Consider the following 23,595-nt stretch of genomic DNA (forward strand, 5'->3'; position numbering starts at 1 on the left):
GAAGAAAATAATGGATAACTCATGTGCGCTTTGCCCAGCAGTCATCCTCTTGCAAGGGGCAGCTTCAAAGAATGTCTAACTTTTAAATCTGCTCATGCAACTCTGTCAGCTCTCCTCAGGCTAATGTACAAGAAGAAAGAGGTGGGTGGGCTGGAGGCTGCCCAGTAACATATTGGCTAAGGAACACAGATATGGTGTTTGCAAACTGCTTGATGGGAGAAAAACAGGAGTCAATGGTTTTTTTCTTGATCCAGAGACAGATGCTCAAAGTGCTTTCTGAAAATCTATTGGCAGATTGTCTGTGTTTCCCACAAAACTGTGGAGAAGGCTGTCATGCAGACTTCTATGTGTCATCAACTGTGAAAACGTTATCAATTCTAGAAGAACAAAAATTATTTTCTTATTTAAAATATATTACTTCCCTCACCTCCCTTTGCCATACGCTAATCTGAGAAAGGCAGTTTACACTGAAATGTAAAAATGCTAAGTCAAATAATTTGTTCTGGGACTGCCCTATGTTCTATGTACTTAATCTGACCACATTTTATTTTTGCTTTTTGTTAAAAAAGTTTGCTCACAAATTCTTTATTTTTTCATTTTTACATTCACTGTTCTTCTGTTTAACTGACCAGATTCTGCCATGTCTTTATTTAACCAACCGTTTACTCTAAAGCATATAATCAAACTAGGAATTCTAAGAACTTACAATTGATTCAGTGTCCAAACTTTAATTTTACTTCCTCTCCAATTGCCAGGAGAGAGCAATCATGTGCTAGGCAGAAGATGAAAGTTTATAATAAATGCCTGTATTTTGAAACTTGTAGGGAGTGGGGGGAAAGTCACTTGGCTTTCACTTAAAACATGTGATAATGAGATTAACCCTGAAGTGTATTTTGTGTGTAAATGCATTGTGTGTCGGAATGGGGAAGGACATTGAAGGGTGCGCTGTAGCAGAAGTCAGCAGTGAAATATTCCTGGTGGAGGGGAGGAATTCCTTTCACACACAGGCCTTTGGAGGGGTCAGAAAGAACACTCCATGCACTGAAGCATAACGTTAATGCTCTCCTGCTGCTCTGTCAGTATGCTGCTATTTGCCCTGGCTTTTCTGCTCGTCATCCTTCAGCCATCCACTGGGCAGTTCCCCAGAGTCTGTGCGAACGTGCAGAGTTTGCTGAGCAAGGAGTGCTGTCCCCCCTGGGATGGAGATGGGTCCCCTTGTGGGGAGCTTTCCAGCAGAGGGTCCTGCCAGAACATCCTTCTCTCCCAGGCTCCACTGGGACCACAGTTCCCTTTTTCAGGAGTGGATGACAGGGAGGACTGGCCCTCTGTATTTTACAACAGGACATGTAGATGTGAAGGCAACTTCATGGGATTCAACTGTGGGGAGTGCAAATTTGGCTTCTCCGGGCTCAACTGCACTGAAAGACAAGTGAAAACAAGAAGAAACATCTTCCAGCTCACCGCCAGTGAGAAGAACAAGTTTCTTGCCTATCTTAACTTGGCAAAGAACATCCCTAGCCAGGACTACGTTATTGCTACAGGCACGTATACTCAGATGAACAATGGCTCCAATCCCATGTTCAGAGACATCAATGTGTACGATCTCTTTGTGTGGATGCATTATTATGCCTCTCGAGACACACTCTTAGGTGGGTCCAATGTGTGGCGGGACATTGATTTTGCCCACGAAGCCCCCGGTTTCCTGCCTTGGCATCGGGTCTTTCTGCTGATGTGGGAACGTCAGATCCAGAGGATAACGGGTGATGAGAACTTCACCATCCCCTACTGGGACTGGCGAGATGCAGAGGACTGTGAGGTGTGCAATGATGAGTACATGGGTGGCAGACATCCCACCAACCCTAACTTACTCAGCCCAGCATCAATTTTCTCTTCATGGCAGGTAAGAACCAGCCAAGGAAAGGGGATGACCCTGTCTGATTTTAAGCACGTAGGTGAGGTGCAGAAGATGGGGGCTTAGCCATACTGCCTTCCTTTGATACTCCTGGAGAGAAAGGAAGCGATAGCAGAAAGTAAACCAGTTTTTATGTGGACCTAATTTTCATTTAGAACTGTTCATTTGTAACTTTTCTCATTTCTTTCTGACTGTAGGATTTAAGTTGTTTAATTAAGGACATAAAATTAAAGTAGAAGGGGGAAAGTTATGCCTTTGTGTCTAAACATGGCTTTTATCAGGTTAAACATGCTTGACTCTGGTGTGCCAGTTTGGTCAGAGAAGCAGGATTTATGCACATAAATTTCTAGCACCATTGCAAAACAGTGGGTGACTGAATGATGGAAATAGAAGCAGAGGCTTTTCAGGCACTCTACTCCTCTCCCACTGTATTCCTCTCATCCATGAGTTAAAAACTATCAAATTTAACTAACCTGCTTTCAATGTTAAACAAACAGACAAATAAGTAAAGCAAACCTTTAGAGCAGAGAAGAATCAGCTGTGTAATTCACATCAGTAGTTCAAATAAATAGAGAAGAAATAATATATGTTGCTCAAAGGAACTGAAAGGCAAATGCAATAGTAATTCCTGGCAATTAAAAGCACTTCAAATGAGGCCATAAAACATGGTGACATTACGTGTATACGTGAGTGATAAGGTCTCATATAGCTGAACTATACTGTCCTGCTCTAATGCTGAGAGCTTTTTTTTCTCTTTCTCATCGTTGCCACATTGCCTAAAATACAATAACAAAGGTCTATCAGCTTCAATAGACACACTCCATCATGACAACAGCAATAGTTGCTTCTGGTGTTGAAGTCTATGATTATGTTCATCTAAATCTATCTTCCATTTATTTCTGTAGCAGCAGCCCAAATGAAGGTTGGGCAGTTTTAGTGATTTAACAGAGAGAGAAATTCAAGCAGATCTGGGAAATTCTGGCATATTACAAATCAGCACCCAACTGGGCTTACTGGGCTGGTTGTGCTGTATTTAGTCTTGATATGTGCCCTCTGAATAATAGAGGGCATGTAGACCTCTAAATTCAAGCACTTGGAGATAGAGTAACAGAACTATTTAGGCTATTCTGCGGCATATCTTTTTCTCCCTCAGACAGGAATCATTTCAGGGACCATTCCCAGGAGAATGTTTGAGTAGAGACAGCCTGTTTATGAGACTAAAATTATTTTATTGACATAGACATGGATTATTAGATGTCACTTGGCCTCAGTGCCTAAGAAATTTCCTGAACACATTTAACATAGTGTAGACATAGCCATAAAATAGATACGGATACAAATATGCATTTTCATCCTATTTTCTAAAATTCTTCTTATTTCTAACATCTTGAATCTGGATCAACTCTACTAGCTTAATTAGATTGTATTTTCGGAAAGAAGTGGATTTTATGCTGTTCTGCACTGAGCTGAATAAATGGTTATGCGAAAAATGTGCATGTGGGGAAGTGGATAAAATAAAACCAGAATTGCACTGGTTACGTGTGTCAAGTGGAGCTATCAATACAGTATATTGGATGAGATAACAAGGGTAGGAAGAGACAGGTAATACACAGGAATCAGCAATTTACTAGCAGGATTTTCTAAAATATATGTGGTTGTCAGGTAGTTGTGTTTAGGTTTTTTTTGGTTTTTTTCAAAGGCTTTATTGTGTCCAGATGCTTAAGATATTTTTATCTTGGCAATAAATACCCAGAACATTTATTAGGAACAATTGATGCATTTAAGAAACAGTCAGGTTCATAATTTCTCATTTAAAGTTAGTTCCCACTAATAGAGTCTTAAAATAAAGATTTTTTTTTTTTATGGAACAAGTTGTTCAAAGAGATACTTTTGTATAACTTTAAGAGGTCCAGGAATAAAAGGTATGTTATGTTTAAAACACATTCAGTGCCAGTGTATATAAGCAAGAGCACCTAAGTTCTTTGCTGACATTTTCCAGCTATTTTCTGGAAATGCTTATTACTTATATTTTTCAGCAACTTCTGGATATGTTACAGTTTTTACAAGATTTCCAAAATATGTGATAACTTTACCTTCAAATACTAACATTTTCCTCTAGTATCTTCCATCTATTTATATCTCTCCCATCTTATCCTGAGAAAGAATGAAAGAGTTTGAACAGATCTGCATTTTCAGTCGTGAGTTTGGAGTAAAGATATTTCTTTATAAGCATTGAATCCAAATTTAAACAATCGCTAAATAGGGAATAACAGTCAATACAGTAACTTCAAGTAGCACAAAGTAAGAGATCAAAAAATCACTCCAGAAAATCAAAAGGGAACAAAAATAGCCTTAGCTTGAACCCAAAAACAGCCACAGATCTGCTGCAGAATGGTTTGATTATCTAAGCTCTGTAGCTAAACAGCATGAGGGGAAAAAAAAGAAAAAAAAAAGGAGGATACAGAAATGTGAAGGAATTTGAAGGAATTTAACAAGAATGCCTTTAGCAAGCATTCAAAATAAAAAGGGGGCAAGAGTAGCCTTGAATAGCACATCAATAATATGGTGTGCTTTTTAGAATTTTAAGTGTCTTTACAATGTCTGCTATGTTAGGAAATGGTTTAGATTTATTTTAAAAAAGGTAAAGTGCCTATTTGCAGAAAAGCTTCCCTCTTTCTTTTTTTTTAATCCCAAAGAAAGGAGAAAATATTTTATTCCATTGAAGGGTTGTCATAGCAACGTGGATACCCATGGATACATGCTGAAATTCTTGCTTTCACCTTACTTTTTCTTCAACATGCTGCTGTTACCACTTGGCTGAGTGAATTACCCATCCACATTTTTCTCATATTTTTCATCTAAGTGACACTTCTGATTCCTGCCTCTTTTTTACCAGCAAGACTATCAGGAATCTTTACTGGTTTTGTTTGTTTGCTTAACTCATGTTTTAGGGTGGGTGGGAAGGGTTTTCTCATGTTTTCAGTTACTTGTTTGTGATGATTCAAGTGTTACACTCAGCATTAGGACAGCATGACACATACTAATGCTTTAGCAATTTTTGCAATTCCATGTCAACTTATCAGAAAAAATATATGGGAATTGGAGATAGTCCATGACATTTTGAGAGGTGGTTTTTTTTTGGTTATTGTTGTTTTAGTGCTCTTTTCTACAATTATTCAAAATAATGGATTTGCAAAAAAAAAAAAAAAAAAAAAAAATCTAGTTGGAAATGTCCTTGTCCATGGCACGGCATTTGGACTAGCTGACTTTTAAAGGTCTCTTCCAACCATAACTGTTCTGTGATTCTGAATAGTAGCAGGTTAAATTTTTCTCTCTTCTGCACTAGAAATAATTTTGAAAAACAACTGAAGTCAATAGATTTGCAGATGCATAAAAAACCTACTGCAAATTAAAGGCAAAATCTTTCTTCTGGCAGTTAGAGTCTGGGAATCCCCACAGTGTGCCAGACGCAAGATGAAGAAAATAAAGTTGGAGAATCTAAGTGCTATTTCAGTTTGCTGTTGTGGTAAGCAGGATACACCACCAACTTCGGCTCCCTCTATTCTGTCTCTCCTAAGACTTGAGAGAAGCAATTGCATAACATGGAGAGCTGGCTGGTCTCAGATGTGCTGGGGTAAGCCTGCTGCCAATTCTTTGTTGCAAGCATGGAAAATTTCCCTTAGCGCTTCATTCTATATCACCCTGAAGAACCACTTACACAAAAGCAAAGCTACTACAAAAGAGAAATAAGTTACACAAATATAAAATTGATAAAATGCTTCTGAACTAATAATGACAGTACTTTAGATCCATTACCTGAAAACATGACTTCATAAGAAATATGAATTCAGCTACTAAGACACAGTTATTTAATTCTAAGTACATTTTATCAGGGAGCTGTATTGCTAGCTGAATTGTCTGACAGCATTATTTGAAAGATTATTTTACATCTACCTTTAAAAACTGCAGGAAATTTTCAGAAATACAAACACCAGAAACCGGCACTTCTTGATTCTTAGATCAGTAAAAGTCTTACATCCATCTGCTTCTGGACACCCAAGGCATTAAAAGACTTTATTTTTTATTGCAACTTAATAGATTGTGGTGCCAGCTACAGGCTGGTACATTAAAAAGCAAGAGCCCAAATGGAGCAACTATAAAGAAAGAATTTATGAAGCGTGTTCTCTAACAATACGCTTACATGGATTATAAATTTGAAACATTTCCTGTTAGGAAGAGGTTCTTCTTCACATGCCACCTCAGGACTGCAGCAGGAGGGTGTCATGATCTGTGCACAGCAGAAGCAGCCACTTGGGCATCCTCAGCCTCTGTGTCCCTGTGGTTGGCTGTCCATGGGATTATGCGTGGGTGGCAGCAGAGCTGGGCCCCTGGATGCTTGGCTGTCCACTAGTGTATAGCCATGCTTGCTCAGGAGTCATGTAAGGCAAAAGATAAAGAATATACACCTTTAGAGGTGTATAAATCAATAGCTGGGTTAATTTCATGAAAACTGGGGTTTGTTAATAATTCACCAGCAGAAGAAGCCTACCATCTCTCTCCAGAGAGATGTGTCTGGGTGATTTCACGGTAGACATGGAGACAGCAGCAGTGACAGTACAGCTTGGAGACAGCTGCAGAGCTGTCAGACCAGGAGGTGATAGTGAATACTTCATCAGTAATTGGTAACAGACTTTCCTACTCCAGCCCAGCACCATTTTGAGGTGTTTAATCAGGATTAGGTTGCCCTTCAGTTCTGAGCTGCCTTCATGCAAAAAGGTGAAACTCAGCCAGCTTTTAGCAAAGGCTGAGAAAAGACCTTGAACACCCCAGGTTTGTTTTAATGCTGTATGTTCATGTTTGTCTTATCTCCTTTTATTTTGAGTTTCGCAGCTCTGCCAGTTTATGTATGAGCCATAAGGGGAAGAAAGACAATCAAGGATCTCACCCTTTTAGATGTTAGAATTTCTTCAAGGCTTTGTTTATTTTTTCCTTTTATTTAAACTCTCTGCATGTTTAACTTTTCCATTCTTGCCAATATTCAGCAGTATATGAAGAACCAGATAAAAATATACACAATCTCTTAAAACCCTTTTGGTCTGCTACAGGTACAGCACCTTTCAAAGTTCCACCTCTAAAAACAAGGTCCCAAGGTACAGCTTGTATCTGGGGATTTCCCTGCATTTCCCCAGTTTGGTGAGTAAATGGCTTCTGGATGCCACTTAATTAGGATTAAATTATGCCAAAAAGTGCAGCCAAAAAAAGAGAAAAAATTAAACCTATTATAGCTGCCAAATGTTTTAAATCCAGTGTGAGAGCTGTGCTTTAATGAGATTCCCAAGCAAGGTTGTGAGAGTAAGTGGAGAAAGACGGAGAAAGACAACAAATCAGTACAAAATATCTTTTGGTTCCATAACAGCTCTCCATTCTGGACTCCAACTCAGGAGTCCAGACTTCACATAGGACAAACAGGTGAGGGGAGGTGTGAGGGAAGGCAGGGAAGTGCCTGCATCATATCTCTGTGGCTGACACACATCAGCAAGTCAAGTGGTTGCTCTGACTGTAGTCTGAAGGGGTTTCTTTAGGCTATCTAATCTGCAACTATGAAAATGTGCTGCTACAGCTTCTGGAGGGGGGCTCAGTGGCCTCAGAGGAGAAGCAGTGCAAGAAACAGTTCTAAAGGACACAGAGGTGTGGATTAGCCCTTTGAGTGCCCCCCAATGAACTGAAGAACTTCAGATCACTTTGTGAGTGAGCACCTATTTTGATACCATAGAGAATTCTCTTTTCCCAAGTGTTTAGGTATGTATTACTAGTGTTGAATGCCTTTGTGAGCACAGATCTAATAAGCAAAAGTAACCCCAAGAAAGCTGTCACAAAATTCCCCAAAGCTTTAAATTTAAAGACAGCAGGCAAAAGACTGAACATCACTGAAATCTTCTGTAATGCAGTTCCCTTTATTTTGGCACAGGGGCTGGTCTGTGCAAGCAGTTGCAAACTGAAAGACAAAAGGCTTTCCCCTTTGCCAAAGGTGTGAGACAGTAGCCTCTACAGCCTGTTTTCTAAGAAGCACTCCACAGAGCTGTGTTCAAGATTTCAACTGCAGTGCACTGAGGGTTATTTTTTGCTGGGTGCTACAAGGTCCAGAAGCGATGCTGCATATTCTGGACTGCCATCTACTGGTATTTGCTCGGCTGACTACTTACATAAGCTTTTCCTAAGAGTATCTTCCTAACAATTTCCCTGGAACTGGCAAATTCACACAAGCAGATGCAGCTGGGATTTGAAGATGTGTCCAGGGTGAACTGAGAAATTTGCTCTGGACTGTTCTAAACAGGAATAAAATATCATATTTTAAACCAACACGTTTACACTAGAAAATATTCCTGCTGAAGGAAAATAAAGCAATGGTGTGACCCATTTTTTGTATGCTTTATGCAGATTACATCCAGAAAGACCCATTTGACTGGTCTATGTTCTATTATCACTTACACATCCCATGACTGTTAAAACAGCAAATTATAGTTTCAGGATAGACCCATAATTAACATCACCTAAGTTAAATATTTCTGGAAAAGCATTCTGGTTAATTTTATGACCGGGCCTTAATTTTTAGTTCACAAAAAAAAAAAAAAAATAGGAAAAGGTTGCAGACAAGTGTTTTCATTCCTGGGACTTATGTCATGGCATTTCTTGACCATGACTTTCCAAAGGCCTTGTGGCATCTGGCTTCTCTTTAGGATGAATTTGGTTAGTTAGACAGTTAATGAGGGTTACACTAAAACATAAATGGAAAAAAACATTAGCACTCTAAAAATTTATAAGCCTCATGACATTAATAATTACATTAAACTCCACTGAAATGGATAAACAGAAAAAAGGGGAATTTTTGTTTAGTTTTGTTTTGGTTTTTGTTTAGACGTATATTTAAGCTCATGCTTGAAGATTCCCTGCCTGAATATCTAAAAATTGGGTCTTGAACATAGCATGTGATTCCTCTTCGAGACATAATAGGGATATATCCCTAGGGCAGAGAGAAAACAATGAAAGATAGGAAATGGCAGGATGGAAATCCCAGGAGATATGAACCTAGATAAAGCCCATAGGAGAGATAGATACAAAATCCACACATAGGAAGCTTCTGAGCCAAGCAACGACTGAGAAACAGGTTGAGCTTCACCAGCCAAGACACATTTGCCTTCATCACTAATGCACTTCGAGGGACACAGAATGGTACATTTTTATAAACAAATTACTAGAGCTTCTCCTGAACCATCCACTTATTTTCCTGCTAGTGGGAATCAACTCACTCAGTAACACAAACTAATCATAAAACCAGCATAAACTATGGTTTGTGCTTATAACTGTGGGCCTCTCCCTGTCACTACTTCTCCTTTCTTGGTGCAAATTCTTACAAGAGACTCTTTAGAGACACACTCCTGACCCGAGTCCCTCTTAGAGGTACAATCCTGACCCATTTGGTGAGCTTCTGGGGAAAATGTGCTCGTGCAACTCTCTGCTGGAAAACTACCTGCAGCCTGCAAGGGCTCTTCAGTAGTTTTAACAGACATGGACAGATTGCAGCTAACAGAGCAGCATCTAAGGATAAATTGCTCTGATAAGCTTTCTTATATGCTCCCAAAAAAGATGAGAATAGTTTTTTTCATCATATTCATATTCATAGGAAATTTATCATTTAAGAACTCCAGGTTCTTAAGGACTCTGTGTTATATCACCAGCTTCATCAAACATTATCTATGAATTTGTCATCAAATCACTTACAAAAGGATTCATCTGATCTCCTTCCACTTGTTCAAAAGTTTGTTCAGTAGCACATCAACTTGCCTTTGGCTCTGTCTTTAGTTAGTTCAGAAGCACATCTGAGCCTCCAGGGTGTGATTCATCCCACCCTAATGCAGAAATAGAGCATTAAGTTGAACACACTTAATTTTGCTTCCCTTGCTAACTGCAGTTCAGAGACAGTTTCAGCATTGATTTTTTTACTCATTTTATTTCATTGACTTAGTCAATGGAGAGAGTTAGGCACCCCTAGAGGTAAGTACATCTCACCTACCAGACATCTGGTTTGGAGAGCTTTATCACACTCAGGAGATGCCTCCCTCTCCTCTGACTGCAGAGGTCATCCTGAAGTGTTGCTTCAATCTCACATTTTCTATGTGGCTAGTATAGGTGAAATGACTCTCCCACACACTTCCTTCAACAAAGAATTTCATGTTCTTCCATCTATCTCATTCAAAGCAGAGATGATTGCTTTCTCTCAACTTCTTGTTCATTGTTTTGGTCCATGAAATAGAAATATACCTTCAGGATAAAAGAAGTTGAGGTTTCAGTGTTAGGTGTTTTCTCCCCTATGATGTTTCACTCATTAATGAGATCTATTCTTTTCCTACCCCAATTTCTCATTAACCACATTGATTACATGCTAAGTGCAGAATTCTGTGTTTTAAAGGGGTCTCTGGTGGTTTGGAGTTCTACTTGTTTTTGTGTTTTTTTCCAAAGGAAAGCAAAACAATAGACAGTTAAGTCTGATTCAGTGCCTCAATGTTGCCTGCTGATATACAAAACAACTTCTGGGAATTCTGAGATGCTGTTATTCTGTTTCATTCTCATAGACCCACCATTGAACTACCTTGATCTTCCAGGAGTCTCAGACTAGACGGGCAGCTTCTGCAGATCATCTGACAAATAATGACTTTTTATGCCATTGTAATTGGACTTTGTCTGTGAACCCAGAAAATTTATATAAATGATGCTGGATTCTGGCAGTATTTTACATCTTTATCCATTTCTCTTTTTAAGATCTTTTCTCAATATCCATCACTATGGTATTTCAGTTGATGATATAAGTTCATCTCTGCAACATTTCTAGGAAGTACAGCAGCAAATTTTCCTATTTAATACATGTAGCATCATTGAGACATGGAGAAAGTAAGTGCCTATTTACCCTGAAAAGCACACACAGATATTTTCATAACATTATTTTTTTCATATTTCAAGTCAACATTTCCCACTCTTACTGTACTGGGTAAAAAAAAAAATCTGTGATTTCAGCTTTGTTCTCTAGCCTGCTGAAGCCAAAAATCCTCCATTTAGCAAATTCAGCAGCAGATTTACCTCTGTGTCCTGCTGCGTTGGTGGGTAACACTGAATTTAGCCTGAGTGAGCTAGCAAGAGCATGAATGATTTGATGGCTTAGTCCACATGGGTAATTTCAGATACAGATCAGTGTATTACATCAAAATGTGCACTGTATTAGAGGTCTGTTTTCTATGAAATAACCATCTTATATTAAAATCATACACATAAAACATAAAAAGCAATATATATTCTTGAAACAAACTTATTGCATTGTTCATTTTCTTTGTTCTTCAAAAAAAATTTATCCAAGTACCTTTTTTTTTTCTTTTTTTTTCTTTTTTTTTTTTTTTATTAATTGCAACTCCTCTAATAGAAAGTGTTTTATACAGGTAATCTGCACTCGGTCTGAAGAGTACAACAGCCAACAAGCTTTATGCAGTGCCACAAGCGAGGGGCCTATAAGGAGAAATCCTGGGAACAATGATAAATCAAGGACCCCAAGGCTCCCATCCTCAGCTGAAGTCGAATTTTGCCTTTCTCTGACTCAGTATGAATCTGGACCCATGGATAAAATGGCCAATTACAGTTTTCGAAATACTTTGGAAGGTAACGTGCTTTATTCTGTAACACCATTTCCACCTGTAAATTGATTCTCTCTGGAGTCTTCAAACTCTGGGCAGTTTGAATTGATTTTTTGAAGAATAACTGTAAAAAAAGGGAAAAAAAAGTTATGTTTTCACCTGGAATAGCAGAAGACAGAAAGAACCACATTAAAGGCATTTGATAACAAACTTGAAACTCTAGATGGATCAGACCCTAAGTCTGTTAGGAGATACTGTCTGCTGCTACAGTCAGCACCAGGCACTGCAAAAAAAAAAAAAAATACAGCACAGCAGAAAATGAGAACATCCAATAATCTGCTTCTGCACAGCCATGAGTAACCCTGTAATCATGGAGGGTGCATGTTTGCCCTAGAATTCACTGTCTTCCAGGGACCAGGCTGGATAACAAGCCTGAAAGAGGGTGTTGCCAGCTGGCCTGTAATGTCTACATCATTCCACTGTGAACTCCACAGTAGACTTTTTCTCTAAGGAGCATGGATTAAGTTATCCCTCAAAATTGACACTTAGTATAATTTCCAAAATAATTTAGCTGGTTAGTTATTTAGCTATTTAACCTGTTTTGAATTTTTCTAATTGGCTAGTAAGCAAAAGTTCTTTACTAAAAGAAATTCTTAATTACCTATCTACTAAACTCTTTTGAATCTTGTAAAATTCTGAATAAGCAAGGATAATACATTTTACATTTGCCAATAAATATATTTCTACAATATCATATATTAGCTGAATTAAATGTGATCTACTTTCGATCTCTCAGAGCTTTTGGTTTTCAAGGAACTGCATAAGGGCATAACAATATAAAATAGGAGAAGGAGTAAGGATAAGAAAAGAGTCATAAAGATGATAAAAGGGATGAAGCAACTCTTTTATGAAGACAGGCTGAGAGAGCTGAGGTTCAGGCTGCAGAAGGGAAGGCTACAGAGGAAAATTACTGGGGTCTCCTAGTATATTAAGGGAGCTGGAAAAAGAAGGGAGAGGGACGTTTTATATGGGCAGATGGTGAGAGGACAAGGGACAAGGGTTTTAAACTGAAAGAGTGAAGATTTAGATCAGATATTAGGTAGAAATTCTTTACTCAGAGGATGGTAATGCACTGGCACATGTTACCTGAAGAAGCTGTTCCATCCCTAAAGTGCTCAAGGCCAGGTTGGTTTGGGCCCTGAGCAACTTGATCTGGTGAGTGACATCCCTGTCCATGGCAGAGGGTTTGGAGCAAGATGATCTTTAAGGTCTCTTCCAACCTTAACCATTCTGTGATTCTAAGATGGCAGAAGTTTTGATATGTTCTGTCTTAGTCTTAATGCAGTCTGGAATGCCATAAAGCTTTTTTGGGAAAAGTGGACCATTTCCTTTTTTTAAAAAATAATCAGAAATTCAGACTTTGTCCGTTGCAGCCTAGAAACAATCCAGACAGTTATTGTCTGCATCTCCAAACATAACTGCACTTTCTGTCCCTGAAACAGAAACTACATGAAGTATTGGAAAGAAAAAGGTGACATAACTCAGTAGAGGTTTGCCTACATTTTACCCCATGAAGTGTGTGAACAGATGCAAAGGAGAAGAGAAAAAGGAATTGAAGTAAATAAGTAATGAATCACTGAGGACCTACCATCATGCTAATGGTATTGCAAACAAAAGCAAAAGCACAGTCTGTGAGAGTTTTTTTTATTTTGTTTTTTAACCTGAATTATTTCAACACCACTTTACACCACAGGACCACAAACATTTCTGCAACCAACTTATTTAGATAACAAGATACTTAACTGCAATATGAAGTCAAGAATTCATGGCTAATATTGAAAAAAAATAGGGAAAGTTTTTAAAGAAATTTTATTGGAAAATATCCCTTATTATTGCATTAACTCCTTTCTTAAAAATGGCTAGCTTAGTTTTTTGTTGTGTAAAAATGCCAAGCTTAGATTAGCAACTCTCCATGCCTACTTCTTCTTGATTGTGTTCTTACAAACGTGTTGGGACCTTTGTAGGTCCTAACATTTTGTTCTTTTTCGAAGTAAAACATTTTTAAGCCTACTTTACTTATTTGCACAATTTTGTGCCAATACATCTAAGGTCAAATTCTAATTCCTTTTAGACCCCAAGGAAATCCAAAGTAAGTGCATTGACCTTATTTGAGTTACTCTAGGATTATGGAAGGTGATCAGAACTAAGCCAATGACTGTAATTGAGCAGTTCCTGATTTACACCAATGTGAGATTTACACCTCAGTTTCAGTTCTCTAATGAAAAATACTTGTGATCGCAAAGAACATCCCCTTCTGGGCAAAACTTTATGCTTTTTCATTCTTCAGTGCACTGGAACAAAGGCTAAATCTTTCAGCTTTTAAAGGGGCAAGTATCAGCATCATTATGAGCAGATGACAATAAGGCAGGCTGAGATTTCTGTTTGACTAACATAAAGTGCTGTTACAGAGACAGAATTTATGTCACTGAAAAATTTATATCACAACGTCCATAAACAGAAAAGGTCAATATTGTTCAATAAAACACTCCCATGAGGCTGTGCCTATGAACTGCCCTCTCTGTGACAGACCAGATTCTGCTATGAATGAAAAGCAACAGGTTAAGAGCAGCTTACACTTTGCCCCTGCAAGCAATTATTTCAAATAGGATTTGTTGATTCGTGGTCCTAACTGGGCAACGCTGCTGACTTCACTGGAAACTTCATGGATACAAGAGAACAGAAAATCAGCCTAGTTTAAAAGCATCCAGAAAGATCAGAAATGGATTAGCTGACTGCTAATTAATTAATTTGGCTTCTTTGCTCAGTTCAGTTTTGGAGTGTGACACCTTGAATGCTACTTCCTAAGAAAAAGAGATGGCTGAAAAATTTAGATTTTTTCTTTATGACCAGACTCCACAGTTGAAATTAGTTTATTCACAGCAACTTCAAATGAAAATCAAGGCCTTCTAAGTTTTGCACAAAGCCAGAGAAGAACATTTAAAAATTCTGAAACCCTGTATTGCTCATTATTCATGAATTAACTCATGACAAATGGTATCAAGCCAAACCACATCGTAGCATTCCACTGTCTGTCACAATTATGTATTGTTACTGCTATTTTGTCAGGAAATAATGGAATAAAACATCAAACATTTCAAAATGTAATTTCATTTCAAAAGGACATTTTCCTTTTTTTCCTGAAATGAGAAATTTTCATCTGGAAAATTTTTCTCAGAATGTTCACAGCAATCCATAAAGCTATAGAAAAAAATGGTTTCTAAAAATGAAGTTACTCAACAGAAAACTTCTAATTGAAAAAGTTTCAGGCTACAGCCAACATTCATCACCCAGCTTGAACCTCCACCTCTAGGTAAATTTATGCTGCACACTGAGAAAATGTTGTCAAGCTGCAAAGAGCCATTGCTAGAGAACAAGAAAGACTACTCAGCACAGATCACATTGAAACTCTACCAGAGAAATTTAAAAAAAAAAAAAAAGTAGATTGTGACATGGTCTAAATTAGATAATCACAAACTTTGATTTACTCCAGTCACATAGGTGAAATTCTATGGATCTTGCAGCTAGTTCACTCTAGAGGGATTACAGTAATAACACCACCTGAGAAAGTATGTAAGATTCAACCCTGAAAAATTTCCTGTGAATTTGCCAGTGGCATAAATACTACAGAATTATAAGCTAGAAGAACATCACTAATTTCAAAGAGCTTCAAGAATATGGCCTTGAAATTCCTATATTCCTCCTGTTTTAAAGCAGATGCATCTATCTGACCTGAACTTCTCTAAAATGTGAAAACTGTATTGAAGAAAAAAATCATACTTGGGCAGAATGGGAAAAAGTTGGACTCAGGTAGAGAACCACAGAATCATTTACACTGGAAAAGATGTTTAAGATAATTGAATGCAACCATAAATCCAACACTGTCATGTCCATTACTAAACCATAGAATCACAGAATCATCAAGATTAGAAAAGGTGTCTAAGATCTCTAAATCCAACTATTAACCTGCCATTTTCACTATTAAACCATATTTCCAGGTACCATAGACAGATGTTTTGTAAACACTTCCAGGCATGGTGTTTCTACCACTTATCTGGACAGCCTGTTCCAATGCCCAGCCACCCTTTCCAAGAAGAAATTTTTTTTCTAAAATCTACTCTAAACTTCCCCTGTGGCAACTTGAGGTAACTTCCTCTTCTGCTGCTTGTTGCCTGTGAGAAGAGGCTGACCCCCATCTTGCTGCAGCCTCCTTTCAGGAAGCTGTAGAGTGATCAGGTCCTCCCTGAACCTCCTTTTCTCCAGGCTGAACACCCCCAGCTCTCTCAGCAGCTCCTCATCAGACTTGTGCTCCAGACCCTTCCCCAGCTCCATTGCCCTTCTCTGGACACGCTCCAGCCCCTCAATGTCTTTCTTTCAGTGAGGGGCCCAGAACTGAGCACAGCATTTGGGGTGTGGCCTCACCAGTCCTGAGTACAAGGGACAATCACTGCCCTGGTCCTGCTGGCCACACCATTGCTGATACAGTCCAGGATGTCACTGACCTTCTTGGCCACCTGGGCACACACTGGATCATGTTCAGCTGCTGTCAACCATCAGGTCTTTTCCCAATGGGTGGCTTTCCGTCCACTCTTCCCCAAACCTGTAGCACTAATGTCGTGAGCCACCACTTCACCTGGTTGAACTTCATAAAATTTTCCTCAGCCCATCAATCCAGCCTGTCCAGATCTCTCTGCAGAGCCTTCTTCCAGTCGAGAAGAGGGCAAAAAGGGTAGTGAAGGGTCTGCAGCCATGCCTTATGAGGAGCTTCTGAGGGAGATGAGGTTGTTTAGCCTGAGGAAAAGGAGGCTCATGGGGGACCTTATCACTCTCTGAAAGGGGGTTGTGGTCTCCTTTGGTGGGGTTGGTCTCTTCTCCCCAGCATCTAGCAGCAAGATGAGAGGACATAGCTCCAAGCTATGCCAGGAGAGGTTTTGGTTGGGCATTAGGAGGAATTTCTTTACAGAAAGTGTGATTAGACATTGGAATGGGCTGCCCAGGGAGGTGGTGGAGTCACCATCCCTGGAAGTGTTTAAGGAAAGACTTAGTGCCATGGTCAATTAGACATTGGATGTTTGGTCATAGGTTGGACTGGATGATCTCAAAGGTCTTTTCCAACCTCATTGATTCTGTGATTCCTGGCCACCAGCAGGTCAACCATCCAGCTTAGTGTTTTCTGCAAATTGACTGGGGGTGCAACCAATCCCCTCAACATGCAACAAGAAAAGCAGAATTTGACCTTTAAAGTACCATCTGTCCTTCCCACTGGCCTAGAAAGCCATAAAAAACTAAAATTTATTTTGTAAGAGATATTGTTTTGCAGTTCAGAAAACCACTTGCAAAACTGTTATGGATAGCTAAATGATGCCAGGGATGCTAGAGATGTTAAGCAGTTCCCCCAAGATAATTAAAGCAGACAGGATTGTTGGAATGGATCCTCCATTTCTGTAGCACTTTGCAGTGCTGATGCTCTCCAAGCTCTGTGTACCTGCTGTTAAATGTAGTTACAGCACTTCAGTCAGTGGCAAACGAGCAACTGAGGAGAACACTACCTGCTTTCTGCATAAAGTTCTGCACTTGAATGATGGTGCATGGACATCTATGGTCTCTGTGAGCAGATTGAAAAATCCACAGTCAATGTAATTAAGTACTCTATTAAAAGATATACACCTGAACTAATTGCATGCTGAATGAGAACCACCTATATACTATCCTAAAAACAATCAGGCAGCCTTAATTTTGAGCAACATCATTAGTTTCTATTATAATAAACTTAGGTCAAGTTCCCACCTGATTTAATGCAGCCTGGCTCAGTAAAGCTACTTCAAACCAACTGAATCACTGTTGCTGATCAACAGTGTTAGGAGCAGGAGCAGAACAAGGTTGATGGAGCCCTAAAACTGTGATTTTTCTCTTATCCAAATCACTGGAGAAACTTCACTTCAGTGATGTATGTCCTGACAGCTATTTCTGATGCACCATAATCAACCAGAGGTTTATAAGAATGTCTCAATGTTACAGCTTCCTATACTGGCCAAGATGATTTAATAGCTCACTGCAGTCTCTTCCATCCATTTGTCAGTCGCTATCTCTCCTTTTTTGGTATCACCACTTGTCCTCATCATGTCTTTATTTGAGAGTCTGCATTTTAAGGGCCTGGGAAAAAAACCTGACATCCCACACTCCAGGGTAGTTTACTGCCAGAATAGTCAGTGAAATCAGTTCACAAAAGGACTGACGAGGTAAAGTTAGTGCAGAGGAGAGGAAGGCACAGCATGGGGCAAGGCAGCTGGAGGAAGAAGAGTTCCACTATACAGAGAGGAAAAACTCTTATTTCAGCTCACTGCTTGTAGCTGTAGTCTCACATCTGCTTTAGAGGTGATTTTACTGCAGCTACCTCAGCAAAGTTTCTTGTACTCTGAGAAAACTTTGAAGTTTTCACATGCTCTTTTCAGGTGACTCCACTTTAGTATGTCATCCTACATAACTGATTGTACTGAAGTGTTTTAAAAAGTCTGAAAGAATAAGACCCAAGCCAATAAGATGCAATGACATCACATCATGGCTTTATTCCTGCTAACTTATAAATTTATATGGAGTTTTCATAACAAGAGATCAGATATTAAAACTTCTCACGTGAGGGGTTAAACATGACATCAACTTTGACACTGAGCGGATGCACCCCAATTATCTGGAGCTGGAGGGTGGGGTTGCTAAAGCTGTTCTAGTACAGAAATTTTGATGATTAAGAAGAATTGCTTATGTGCAGATGTTCCATGAAAAGCTGTCCAGAGCCAAAATAAATGTTCTGTGTACTTTTATGAATTATTAGATCAAGTGTTTGAAATGCATTAAGAAATGTAAGAAGCATCCAAAGTCTAATATCAAACATCTAGCTGTCTACCCAGATCCTGCAAGAAGTTTTTCTTCCCTTAAACATACTTAAATACTTAATGCAGTGGAACATAAGTGGAAGAATTGCTTCAGAATGATGCACAGATATATGCTATCCACTTAATGTTCACAGAAATGTCCTAGTATTGCTAAATAGACTGATTCCAAAAACATGTGCTGTGGGCAGCAGCAAGAAAGCCAAAATTGTTGCCACTTCTTCCTGTGAGCTCTGGACAGACTGTCACTCTATATATATTCTTGATATGTAATATTTTACTCTGCTTTTTCCCCTGATTTGATAGCTAGGAAATGTAGCATTCACCATCATGAAGATTTCTGTGGGTGAAATCTTCACTTTGAGAACTTCTATCCTTTGCTATTTATGTCACCAAGCAGACTCCTCCAGAATCCTGATCCATATCTGATGTACTTAAAATCTGCCAGTGTTAATGTGTTCTTCTTTGTGTCCTGAATCCAGACTTACTTTACCTTAAAGTTTACAATATTCATAGCAAGCCAACTCTGCCTTCTCCAAATGTCCTAACTATATTTTCAGCTTTGATTTCCCCTGAATTTCTCAAAACCTTTGTCAACTACAGACACAGAAAGATGGATGGCTATTATTGTATTTTGGTTCTTAGGTGCTATGGTTATGATTTGATTCTTATAAATACCAGTGTATTTATGCCAGATGCTCTCCCGTTGTTTGAAGAAGTTGACTGACAACAAACGGCCCAATGAGGGAATTTAGAGTGCAAAGCAATGCAATCATTTCACACAGAAGATCAGAGTCCCAGTTGGGTGTAAAACTCAGGTTTCCAAGGTTCAGGGTATGACCCTACTTATAAGGCAATTCTAGCCATGTCTCAATTGATACCTTGTCTGACTCAGAAAGGAGCAAATCCAGAGCAAGGCAGCAGAAACTGTGAACCCAAATTCCATGTTACATGTTAGGGTTTTCACAGGGAAGGGGGGTTTTTCATACTGGCTGTAGTTCAGTCTTCTGAACCGAACACCCACTGATATTTGGCATATTTTAGATTTTCTGCAAAAGGAATTCAGCTTGCAAAATCAGAAATTGCCCTGTGGTGTCAGTCACAGTGTCAAATAGCAAGACTGTTGGGAGATTCACTTCAAAAGTATGTAACTGATTTTCATTCAAATTCTATTTCTTTGTCCAAATAAGTAAATAAAGCAAGTGTTCAAAGTCCATTAGGTATTTCCCATAGATAAAAGCTAATATCTTTATTTTCTCCATCTTGCAGATATGATAATCTGCAACAATATTTGGGAAATACTGAGGATCAACACAATGATTATATTGTTCACAGCTCTTTTCTGTGATAATTAAATTGTGAAGATGTTTTAATGTGCCTCTATTAAGCTTCCTCATCCTACAACTTACAGAAATTGTGAGAAGAAGACATCTTCAGTAACCAAATAAAAGAGACACTTTGTGAGACACTTTGTGGCATGTGTTAAATATCAGAACTAGCATCAGGTTCAGAAATAGACTGGGAAGACAACACTGCTTTCTCTTTCTATTCTCTGAGAAAATCCCAGAGAAGGATCAAATGGTTGAGTTGGTTTTTACCAGGAGTCCTTGCAAGTAGGTTGGAAGCATGGCTGATGGGATGATGAGTAGGGCTATAACATCAGACTTAAATATAGACAGGCTACCAAGATTATAACTTATGCACAAACTTGTCTTACAGTATTTCCTGCTTGGGAGTTAGTCTGTGCAAGCTCTTCCTAAAGCCCATCTTTTAAGTGTCCTCCAAAATAGCAGCGGTCCACACACTTCCATCCTGCAAGTCTGACTGTAAAAAGTTATTGGTTACTCACCAAATGCTTATGTAGAGGTTATGGATTGTACTGTGTTGGCTCCTATCAATAAAGGAATGTGTTCTATAGAGACAAACATTAATAGATGACTGAGTATATGATGAGATAAAACAACCTGTTTTATCTTAGGAGCCTGTAAGTATAGAGATTAAGAATTAAAATAAAGTGAAAAAGTTTTCTCGGCATAAATAAATATCCACACATAAATGTCTATAGGGATTATGTTGCTTTTTATCAGCCAGACAAAATAGACCAAGAAATTTAAAAATGTAAAGCAATTAAGCAGTACATTTGCTGACATGCTGCATTAGCTACACGGCAGGAGTTTTAATTTAGCTTATTTTAATTTCATCTTTGCTATGCCTTTGAAATATATTAGCGCTCCTTTACAAGTTTTCCCAAGCTCTTGTCTAAAAAGCTGAATATAAATGAATGGAAAGTAAGTACTTTGATCTTCACTGTTACTGGAAAAGGAATTATACACATTGTCATATCAGCAAATGATTTTCTCTACAGGCTTTGCTGATCCACAGACTGCGATATCAAACCCAGCGCAAAGCGGTTTGCATAACGCACTTCACATCTACATGAATGGCTCCATGTCCCAAGTACAAGGCTCTGCAAATGATCCTATCTTTGTATTACACCATGCATTTGTGGACAGGTAAGTTTCATTTTAGTGAAACTAATTCATTATGTGGGGTTTTTTTTACAGTGTGCTTTTCACCTGCATTCCAAAGAGTGCAAATATTTCACATGTTTTTACATGCACAACATTTCTTCTACATTTTCAGACATGTAGAAGGGAGCTGTCCTGTTATTTGAAAGCATGTGTCTTTCCTAACCAGTCTGTATGTTCACTGGATTAAATATAATTTGATGAGTTGACAAATGCACTCAGCTTTTATTAAAAAGGTAAAAATAGTCCTTCAATGATGTCATAATGATTAATATATATGGATGTGTATGTCAGGAAGTTTGGATCAAAAGTGAGTGACTCATTTTAACATGACTATAATCATTTGGAGCAATTCCTTTACATTCTAAATGTCAAGGCTGTTTCAATTTCTATTCCATAAGGAAAATCTAAGCCTGCTATTCATAAATAAAGAGGAAAAAAATTAGTATTTAAGTGTCACAAACAAAATTCTGACTGTTTCTTGATGAAAGAGAAGAGTACAGCTGTGCATAATGAAAGGAGAGCAAACAGAAGAATATCATGTTTATTAATAAGAAAGGGTAGGAGATAACAGTTTTGCAAGAAACTGGTGAAATTGCTACATTAAGGGCAACATTCCAAGATTTCATTTCTGTGTCACTATGGTACATGTGAATGGCTACGAACAATTTACTCTGGTCTGCATTTACACCAAATTGTGATTACTAAAGAGCAATTAAAAAAAAAAAAAAAGCTAAGCAAAGAACTGTAAAAGCCACACAAACAACACTTGTTCTGGAGCAGTTTATATTTGCTTATTTTTCTTCTGTTTTTTCTCCACTGAATGTTACTTGACTACTGCATTGCTTAGAGTGAAAAAACAATATACAAACTTACATAAATCTGCATGTTCAGAAACCTACTGTCTGAGACTCTGCCTGCATTCAGCAAGGTGCTTATTGAGATGAAGATCAAAATGGTTTCTTCCTTTGGGCCACTGAAGCATGCAGCATAGGAGGGATGCAGATTACAGCTTGAAAGGATCATCTTGCAGTCTCAGGCAGTCTCAGGCACATCAAAACTCTTATATAAAACTTTATTCTCTTTAACTAAAAAGCTAGTAGGTGTAAAAACACAAAATTGAAGTTGGGCTTTTTCTCCTTATATATATTTAAAATATAAGAGGACTGAAAAAATAATATTATTTATATCTAATATATATATAAAAAATAGATTATAAATTTAATGAGCATAATGACTATATTACCCATCCAGAAATTAGGCATCAAGTCTTAGCAGGTCACCCAGGATCAGTGGTATTGTTCCTTCAGTGGCTGACTTACATGTCTTCTGCTCCTCACATCGTAGGGTATAATTAGCCTTCTGGAGGTGTCAGTTTTGAAAATCTTTTATGTGAAAAGCTTTTCTTGAGGACATTTTAAACCTTACATAGTGTAGCTTAGCTGTGATTTAGCATATCTATGCATTGACTGCTTCACAGGATGGATGGATGAGGGTTTCAAGTGTGGATACTAATCTCAAGCTGGTGCCTGGAAACTAACTTTCCACCATCTAGGCTCTTAAAAAAAAAAAAAGGATCAATTGAATATTCAGAGAAAAGGAGCACAGAAGAGAAAAAAATATGTTGTCAAAATATTTCAAAATAATTGTTTTCTTTAGACATTGACACTTGCAGGAGACCTGTGCACCTCTTAGCTCCTACTCCTTGCAGACTTAAATAACACCTTGATCTTCATGCTGACCCTTTCTAACCGAGGAATTTCAGTCATAGTCATTATGAGTCCCTGGAAATTATTCTCATAACTGTAGTGGTTATCAATTTTAAAAGGCAAAATTATTTGCAAAAGATAACCTCATTAAACTGTGCTAGTGTTGAGGAAACAAACCACTGCACAGACTCTGTAGGGGCAATAGAGATATGCTTGATGCAACCTCATCCCATCTGGCAGAAAGGCATCACCAGTGCTCTGCAGCTGCTGTGAATATGGGCCTTAGTACACACAGATGTAAAATCTGAGAATAATGCTGCCTTTTGTGTAGGTGACAGAAATGCATTAGCCTGATTTGGGTTACTTAGCATCTCTATCTGTGACAGATTAATCATGCTTTTAGTTATAATTAATAAGTAGGTGACTGATAGGTACATACAGTGCATTTTAGAAAATCCTGTTCCTCTCCTACATAGACTTGAAGGGCTGCAAAGAAATTCTTTTCTGAGAGGCAAGCAAGAATGCGAAGAATAGAGGAAGTGGGAGACAGTCTCCAGAGCAGCAGAAGCACATTTTTTGGTCCTTATCAACTTTTCTCATTAGGACAGAATACTTTTGAGCTGACTGCTAACATTATATTGGGCCAATGGGCTTTTAACTAACTTTTCAACTGTATCTTCTGATGACAACAGCAATCACAGTTCTGCTGGGTTTGCAGAGGCAGGGAGCAGCTCTGTGTCAGGCAATCAAGAATGGTCCAGCACTTTGAGCATCCAAATAGGATCCCACAGAGGAATTTCCTCACTCCGCTGCAAATTCCTTGGG

At 38.5% G+C, this 23,595-nt stretch overlaps 1 protein-coding gene across 1 annotated transcript in view; it reads left to right on the forward strand.

Annotated features, from left to right (window-relative positions):
• The first annotated feature begins 929 nt into the window (after positions 1-929).
• TYR (tyrosinase) overlaps positions 930-23,595 on the forward strand; it is a 42,924-nt gene continuing 20,258 nt past the window's right edge. The window contains exons 1-3 of the mRNA XM_038155416.1: positions 930-1,900; positions 11,398-11,614; positions 20,899-21,046. Coding sequence (XP_038011344.1) covers positions 1,058-1,900; positions 11,398-11,614; positions 20,899-21,046 — 1,208 coding nt within the window. The 5' untranslated portion in view covers positions 930-1,057. The remainder of the gene's footprint in view (positions 1,901-11,397; positions 11,615-20,898; positions 21,047-23,595) is intronic.

This window comes from Motacilla alba, chromosome 1, assembly GCF_015832195.1.
Source record: "Motacilla alba alba isolate MOTALB_02 chromosome 1, Motacilla_alba_V1.0_pri, whole genome shotgun sequence".
Lineage (NCBI taxonomy): Eukaryota > Metazoa > Chordata > Aves > Passeriformes > Motacillidae > Motacilla > Motacilla alba.